General features: G+C 38.6%; 1 protein-coding gene across 2 annotated transcripts in view; it reads right to left on the minus strand.

The window, feature by feature from the left end:
- LOC122094006 (plant intracellular Ras-group-related LRR protein 6) overlaps positions 1-9299 on the minus strand; it is a 34313-nt gene that overhangs the window by 3538 nt on the left and 21476 nt on the right. For both annotated transcript variants that reach the window (XM_042664587.1, XM_042664586.1), the window contains exons 16-19: positions 4133-4237; positions 3047-3171; positions 2843-2939; positions 263-337 (exon numbers count right to left, since the gene is read on the minus strand). In XM_042664587.1, the coding sequence (XP_042520521.1) occupies positions 263-337; positions 2843-2939; positions 3047-3171; positions 4133-4237 (402 nt within the window). The remainder of the gene's footprint in view (positions 1-262; positions 338-2842; positions 2940-3046; positions 3172-4132; positions 4238-9299) is intronic.

The following is a 9299-nucleotide window of genomic DNA, read 5'->3' on the forward strand; positions in this document are numbered from 1 at the left end:
CCCCCCCCCAAAAAAAAACAATTTGGGAAAGACTATAGGGAACTAACAAATATTTATTTTTTTTTAAATAACTAACACTGATTAGGGAACTCCCTTCAGCATTAAAATCAGGAGGAATATATTCATTTTGAGGATCCATGAATATTGGAAAAAGCAGAACTTTGATGTAGCATCACATGACACTAAATGCCACTTCAAATATAAGATCCAGAAGTTCAAACAGAAAAAAGACATAGAAAGTTAAGAGGGTCTGCATTCTGACCAACTCAGGAGGTAGTGTTGCAATGTTGTTATCAGAAAGGTCAAGCTCAACAAGAGAAGTGAGGTTCTTGAATCCCTGCATGCCCAATAATCAAAATAACAGTTATAGACTTTAAAACAAAAAGTAACCCACAAAAGAAAAACAGAAAAGAAGAGAGTAACATAACAATATGATCAGATGAGAAATTATGGATGGCAAACTAGGATCAGTTTCACCATAATATAGTAACCACAATTTTACAGCAGAAATCCATCACCCATGGTCTTTAATCATATCAGCCAATGAGGGCAGCAGTTGTATCAACAATTGACAAAAGACAATGGTCCCCAAACTATAATTTTTTTTTTTTTTGTAACAAAATGATATTGCATACTAAACGCAAAAAGGCACAATTTTGGTCATTTCGCTTCGAAATTTCAGTCATTTCAGCCCAAAATAATGCATTAATTCGTCGAAATTTCCATCATCCCAGTCATTTCGTTTCGCTTATTTCACAAATTTCAACCATTTCGGCCACTAGCCCCCTCAAAATGGCCAAGCAAAACACATACAGAAAGTACACTGTTTCGGCCCAAAATTTCAGTATTTCTGAAATGAGTTCTTAAACCATGCAAAAGACATCTAACCATAATTGTCAAGGCGTCGCCTAGGCGACGACTAGGCGTCCAAGCGGTTTGCCTGGGGCCTAGGCGACAATCGCCTTGTTGCAATATATGCCGCCTTGTGTCTTGGCACTTATTTATGCCAAATATCATTTAAGTAAATATCATTTATATTTGTTATTTCATTTACTTAAGTTATTATTCATAAATAAACAAATACCCCTATTTGAATTCAATAAAAATAGTTTAAAAATCAAATTCCAAAAGGATAAAAAGTCAACCCCCCAGTCCAAGAACAAAAACTAGATTTTGGTTATAGGGGCGATTTTCAACTTTTAAATGCTGGGGTTTTTCTCAATTATGAAAATTTGATAAATTCTATCATGTTAAAACATTGTTAAAAACCAAAAGTCCGGTAAAATAATCTTTTGTTTTGATATCCATAAAATTATTTTCATTCAGCCGATTTTAACAGTATTCGCGCACTTAAAAATAAGTTTAACCGGAGCATAACTTTGTCATTACAACTCAGATTTAAGTAATCTTAGATTTGTTTAAAAGTTGGTTTTATATTATAACTAATATAAAAAGTCTCATGTAAAAATAAAATCATTTGATCAGTCAAACTTATTATAGAACAAGAGCATTTATCTAAATTTTGATTTTTTTTAAACTTGCTATGACTTAATGTTGATTCTTTATGATTTAATATGGCTAAATGTTGATTTTTAATGAGTTGATGTTGTTTAATCTTGATTTTTTATGATACAAGGTATATACAACTTACTAAATAACGATAGAAAATAGGAAAAATAAAAAAATAACACTTGGTCGCCTAGTTCGCCTTAAGGCGGGCGCCTTTTAGCCCAAGCGCTTAGACAACCCTCCACCGCCTTGACGCCGTGACAACTATGCATCTAACAATAATTCAACTACTCGGAATATAATTATCTTTGGACCATAGGAAATGACATCATCAACAATGTCAAACATGGTGACCAAAATGGATGACCAAGAAACAATTCAAATTGATTCGGTGATCCAAATTGATGGGCAACATGGCAGCTGCTAAAATGTGTATTCTGGACCTTGGCCTACCATAAATTAATAATATAAGACGTAGCAGCCCTTTATTGTTGCTTGATAAAAAAAAATGACTAGAAATCATGTTGTCAAGGTGTCACCCAGCAAACCACCTTGGCATCCAGGTGCCTTGACAACTAGTGTCACTTTGGTCCTCTAGGCCGGCGTTTTGGTCGCCTTGGTCACCTAGGCGCTGTGACAACTATGCTAGAAATTGATCATTTGAATTGGATGAGTCTGTGGAAACTATGATTTTTCATGTAAGATTTTTTTGCAAAACATGTCATTAATTAAATATCAGCAGGTAATTGAACCAAGTTTGATTCAGATGGGGTCTGAAGTAGGTCCATGTGATTAGAACATAGTTTTTGTCTTTTGGGTAGGCAATGTCCTTGAGGGAAAGGAGCATTAATGGTTTGTTGACCCAGGTAATGATACTGGCATCCAGTCAAGGATTTAAATCTGTATGGAGGATGGATTGTCCTGGACCAATTATGAAACAGATCATTTCAGATTGTTCACTGATTCATCCCAGATCATTCCATATTGTTCAGGATCCTCCAGATCATTCTGATCCAATGCTGATCTGGATCAAGCCATCCAGATAATCTGATATTGATCTTTAAATCCATGCAACCAGTGCCTTTACCAACTTAGGAAGCAGATATTATTGACATACAGGTACGAGTTCTTAGACCATCCTGCCAAACTGACCTGAAACTAACCCGTGAACTCTTGAGTTCGGGTTTCCACTTACGAAGCCAATATAAAGGAGTTGGATTGCGTTGGGAATCATACCCATTGCCACCCCTACCTTAAGATCCCAAAGATGGATTGCTAAGTTCTATGCATTTCTGAACATTGAATATAGGATCTTTATCGAGTAAAATGCTACCTCAGGTATTGATTGAAGGCAATTTTGTCTCAAGTCAAGAATCCGTAGTTGATGTAGGCTCAGTAAATCTGAAGGGACTTCATGTAGCTGCATCTTTCTGTAGATCAAGATTTAAAATAAAAAAATAAAAGAAGAAGAAGAGGATATTACACCCACATAAATAGAAGTCCAAGGGGAAAAAAAATCTAGCTTTACAGAACAAACCTCAGGTAAAGCTCTTGCAACTGTGGCAAGCCAGCAAATGCAGGATGTTCTGGTAAAGAAGTTGCGTTACCACTTAAATCCAGAATCTGGAGCTTCTGGAGGGCTCGAAAGCCATCTGATGGGATCTGTGTCAACAAACAAGTATTTCCAGTAAATGACCAAGGAGAAGATGATGATGTGTACCGTGTACAGCTGCACATTATATAGGACAGGGTTGTTAAACTTATAATTTGACTGGGATCGTAACCTCATTTTGGGTTCACACCAAGCTCCACAAGAGTTCAAAGCAACAAGTACTTTAACTTTTGAGTTCTTCAAGTTTCCCGAGGCATTGAATAATTTGAATCCTTCAAGCTAATGCTTGACTAGCTGGAAACTCAGTATTTAATCAACTCCAGTCTAAAACTTCGCTCAACTCTGTTCGGTTGGATAGAAAATGGGGGAAAGTGGGGTAAAGTGCAAAAGCTGATTCTGTTCTGTACTTTCTTGGTGTTTGATTGGATGGAAAATACTAAATCTTTTTTCATCACATGCCCCAAAACAGTGCTCACTTTTTTATAACTTTTGTCAATTTTGTTTGCCTCTCAGAGGAAAGTTGTGAAAGGTCAAAAAATATTCCCTTGTTTTTTCATGCAACTAAACATCCGTTGAAAAGTCAAATTTTCGCTTAGAATCCCTTTGTTTCAACATAAAAAGCCCAGAAGAAAAACAAAGTGTGGGAAATATTTTACTTCTTATAATTTGTTATACATTTTTTCTGCATAAAACAGTCACACTGCTGTAAGAATTTACGTCTCTAATGTTTTACTTCTGAATGAGGCAAACTTTGTAATTAAATTTTACGTTTCTTATCTTCAGCCAATTTCACATCTAAACAAAGCATTAGCTTATTTTATTTTCTTTACTTTTTCCCCATTGCCCCTCACTTCCTTTTCCCAACCTTCCAACCAATCAAACCAAGCCTCAAAGACTAACCAACCTGTCAAGGATGGATGTTTCAGACCATGAATAGTTCATTGTAAAGAAATAATTGCATCTTTTCAATGCACATAGTACCAGAAGATATCAAAATCAAATGAAGTTCACCTTTCCGAGGGGATTATTGTCCAACTTCAAACATGAAAGACTAGAAAGTGACTGCAAAACTGCACTTGGCCATTCTTTTATCTTGTTCCCAGACAAAATCAGAGCCTGCACATTGGGGTAAGTGCCAAGATGAAATCAGACGGGAACCAAAATATCATAGAGGCAGTTTGAAACCACTCTTTGTAGGTTTTCTGATTGACCTGAACCTCAGCCAAGACAAACAGATTTTGCCAACCAAAGGGGGTCTTCATGTAATGTACATCTAATGTAAATAGTGGGAACAGCCCCATCGAAAAAAGCTTAAAAGGCTTCACCAACATTATCAAACATAAGAAATTTACAACTTAGCAGGTCATCTGAAAGCCTCCAGAAAGTAACACATACCCTGACACAAAATGTTTCACAGAAAAACTTTTCTCATGACTGGTCTTTAATAGTAGGATGCTTCTTGTCACCAAAGTGGCGAAGTGAGGAATTGTAACCTTCTTTTGGTTGCCCCTTGTCTTATTCCCAAAAGTTATTTAAAATAGGGGTAAAATAGGGTATTCGAAATAACTTGAAAGTGACTTATCATGTCATTATCAAAATCTGTCATTGTCTTGCACAGTTAGCGAGTATACATGTGAGATGACAGAATTTTCCCTAATTGAAAAGAAAAAATGTGTATTACTAAAAGGGGGAAAAATTGAAGTAACAACATTTTCACCAACCTTGGTTGCAACTCCCTTAATTCTATATAATTGATGGAACATTCCCAGTCTAGAGTCTAGACAGTGTCTGAGAATAGCAACAATCAGCAAACCCAGTTTGAAATTTAATGAAATGCAATATAAGAGGTGAAAAAATAGGTTAGGCACTCAGAATTAACGAGATAGGCATTAGGTGTAAGGTACCATTTTTATTATAAAGAATCAATGGCTAGCAAATTGTTTGTCCTTATGATCCATGGCATTTTGGTCCTGTTAAGAAATTAAATATATGGTCTAGTAATGTTTACTAGAGGTGTTAGGGTAGTTTAGTCATTGATATGTTACCTTTTCAGTACATGTGTGGGTGAAAAATTAATTACGGGTACAATTGTAATTTCTCAGCTTTAGTTATTATAATATAAGATGTAACTACCAATTGGAAGCACCCTACTTCTTTCAATCGGTAGTACTATTCCTCTTTTTCTTCATCATCTTCTTTTCTTTCTCTACTCCATTGCCGGTTTCTTCTTTATTTACTTTGTAACATGGAATCAAAGCTGTTGCTGCAATACTGTTACCCTTATTTGATCATGAAAGCTGGTCTTGAAAAATGAATATTATCCATTCTCTCTACTCCTAGCGGTTGATGAACTTATTGATCTCACACTCACCAGGATCGATATATCTTTTGTTGGTGGTGTCATCAATCAATTCATGGAAAAGCCCAAGCAGACTCATTGGAAGGCAGCTTGTCGTATTCTGAGGCATCTTAAGGGTGCTCCAACAAAAGGCCTTGTTTATGGATGTTGTAATCATATTAATACCACTGGCTACTCTAAAGTTGATTGGGCTAGTGCTTATGGTGATTCGAGGTCAATTACTAGGTACTATAAGTTCGTTGGTGGTATAATTTGTGGGTGAATAAATAATCCATTACCAAGCAAAAAAAGAAAAAAGCTTACAGCCCCTATAAAGAGGAGGGGGGAGAAAGAAAAACCAACTCAAAGAGTATTACAATTCCTGATGGTGGAGCTGGGAAGCTCCCAGGAATTAACAATATGACAATTTCTAGGGGAGGAATTACAAGTGGCAGTAATCCGAGAGATTTTGGCTCTGACATCAAAGAAGATGGAGCCCCAAATCTTCTCAAGAGGGCGAGAGTTGGAGGTCCATTTCCTATGATTTCTTTCCATCTAGATCTAATTTATTATTGCGTAGAAGGAAAGTTTACTCACAATATCACAAATAGTTTTTCCCTAAAAAGTCATATCCATCCAAATCTACTCCCTGTGAAAAAGGAAGAATTCTCCTATTGACTGGCCAGCATTTGTAAAGGATCCCTTTCCAGATGGATGAAGAAACGGTGCAAGTAAAGAAGATGTGCCCTATATAGTCTCCATCTCATCGTCACAGAGGATACACATTGGGTCAGCTGGAATGCCTCTCTGAATGAGGAAATATTGCGTGGGAAAGGAGTTAGTAAAAACTCTCCAAGCCGTGAAACTCTGACGGGAGATGTGATGCTTGAACCATATGAGACGGTGCCATGGAGAGGCCGGGCCATAACTCCTGACAAACTCCCAAGCTGCCTTGGTAGAGAAGAGTTTAGAAGAGGAAGGCATCCAGAGAATAGTGTCTTGTCTTTGCTATTGGGATATTGGAATGACCGGCAAAGAGTTCCATATATCCATAAGATGGGTCAAAGAATGGGCAGGGGGAGACCAGTTGCCTGAAGAAAGGATATCAGCCACAAGGGCAAACTTGGATAGGCCTGAGTTATAAATGCTTCTGGCACTTATAGTGATAGAGAACCCTTAGGGAAGGAAGGGGAAATCAGAGTAGAGATGGGGAAAAGGAGATCACACTCACACATTCATTCAATAATCAAATTGCTCTCTAAATCTTCAGTCGATTACAACCAATATATAGAAAAATAGGAACATGAAATTAGAAACTTAACTGAAATGGAAACTAGCCTAAATTAGGAAACAACTATAAAAGGAAACCAAAGCAAGGAAATAAATCCTACTCCTACGTTCAAGTTTGGAAACTAAAAGCATGAAATAAAATACTGGGTAAACTACTAATTTTATTTCCAACCCTTGTTGGACCAAAACCCTGGGCTGGACCGGTTCTTCTTGGCTCTTGGCTTCCAAAGCCGGTCATGCTGGTCCAACCAAGAAAGGGCAGCCGTATCTGCATCAACTCTCCTCCTCTGAAAAGAACTCGACTCCGTCGAGTTAGGGAAAGGACCGAGGAGACCGTCTGAAGGAATACGCTAAATGAGGAATGATCCCACCATCTTCTTGAGCTTAATTTCAGGGAGATCTTTGGCAGGATGAAACTTCATAGTCTTGTTGGCATGCTTGAAGGCATAGGTATTGGCATAGCCACAATGTTGTACTTTCTTATCAAACAACCAAGGTCGACCAAGAAGGATATGGCACACCTTCAGAGGGAGGACATCACATTGGACTGTATCCTTAAATCCACCAATAGAATATGTGACCAAGCACTTATCTGTGATTTTGAGATTAGTGTTGTTCACCCAAGCAACCTTGTAATGATTAGGATGTGGTTCTGTATTCAATCCCAGCTTACGAACAGCGTCTTCAGAGACAACATTAGTGCAACTGCCTCCATCAATGACCAAGGTTAGCAACTGATCATTGCACTTCACACGAGTCTGAAAAATACTACTGCGGCGCCAATCTTCATTTTCAGTGGCCTTTTGAGTGGTCAACACATGACGGATGACATAAAAAGGATGTTGGTCATCGTCACTGAGAGTGTCATTGACTTCACCTGTTGCACGCTCTTCTCTTAAATCAACTGTGTCAGAACCAAGTTGCTCTTCGGGAATATATGGTATAGGAGAATCCTTATCAATAAAAGCAACCAAACGGCTGGGACATGGGGCATTGATATGTCCAAATCCATGGCATGAGTAACACCGAACTGTGAATTTTGAAAAATCAGAAGGTTTATCTAAACCACGCCGAGGGGGTGAATATGGGCGAGTAGGCCGTGAAGATGACATTTCAGAAACATGTCGAGGTGGAGAATACGGCCGACTAGGTCGTGAAGAAGCCATAGATGTAGCACTTGCCTGTGGCTTGCTAGATGACCTCTCTTGGGTAGGAGACTGTTGCCAAACGGAACTAGTACCTCGAGAAAAAGTATCTACAAAATTTCTCCGGTTGTATGGGCGTTTCAGACTTTCCTCAACCTGATATGCTACTTGTACAGCGTCTTCCATTGTAGGTAGTCGACTAGATGCAAGGGCAACACTAAGTTGAGGGTGCAGACCATTGCGAAATTGGGCCACTAAGACTTCTTCATCCCACTCAAAGTCAGAACGAGTGGCCAAATAATAAAATCTAGCAACATACTCTTCAACGGTCAAATTCTCTTGTTTCAACTATGCAAACCTGAGATGCATGCGTTGCTTGTAATCAGAAGGCAAGAATCGTCGATTCATGACTTCATACATTTCAGCCCAAGTAGTGACCAACCCAATGCCTCGGGTTCGGTTCTGTTGTTGTTGCTTGATCCACCAGACTCGAGCCGTGCCTTTCAGTTTGGCCTCTGCAAATAGGATCTTTCGAGCCTCAGTCAACCCGTACCATCTGAAGAATGTATCTAAACTGTGAATCCAGTCAAGGTACAATTCTGGATTATTGTCTCCATAAAAATCAGGGACATCCAGTTTTGCTGCTCTTTCTGCTCCATCATCATGTCTACCAGTCCCATATGGTGGTGGAGGTGGTGGTGGTGGTGTATGATGTGGTGGTGGTGGTGGTGTTACTGGCAGATCCTGTGGGGTGGTGTTGGAAGAATCCCCAGACTGAATGGGACTCTTTCCTTTATCTGCTGCCACCAAACGATCAATAGAAACTTGCATAGATTCCACCATTGTTTTTAGGGACGTGACCATGTTAGTGAGAGCATCAAATTTTGTATCAGTTTCTCCTTTATAAGAATTCAGCTGTTGAACAACTTCACTATTGGCTACCATGGTGATGAGTAACAAAATAGCACTCAAAGAATAATGGTAAAATAGTAAATAACTGGAGGCTTAAAGGGCAGGGACAGAATGGGATTTTTCTTTTTTTTTAAGTTCAAACTAAACCACAAAAAGGTATATCAATCACGTGTGGGATAGGGGTTTGATTTGGAAATAAAAATATATGGGACAAAAGGGGAATAAAGGAGAAAGGGAGGGGTATTTTAGGAAAGAAAAAATAAATAAAATAAAAAGGAACAAAAGGGCAATCGTGGGGGTGGGTTTTACCGACCAAGGAGGTGCCTCCTTCTGGGAGATGGAACCAGAGGAGAAAGGCCAAGAACCAGAGGAGAAAGGCGGATGCAAATTGACCAGGTATGTTCCTCGCTCTCTCTCTTCTTCTTCGTCTTCTTCTTTCTTCTCGATTCTTTTTTCTCTTTTTTCTTTGCCGTCGGACACAGAGAGGAGGCGG

This window comes from Macadamia integrifolia, chromosome 11 (genome assembly GCF_013358625.1).
Source record: "Macadamia integrifolia cultivar HAES 741 chromosome 11, SCU_Mint_v3, whole genome shotgun sequence".
Classification (NCBI taxonomy): Eukaryota; Viridiplantae; Streptophyta; class Magnoliopsida; order Proteales; family Proteaceae; genus Macadamia; species Macadamia integrifolia.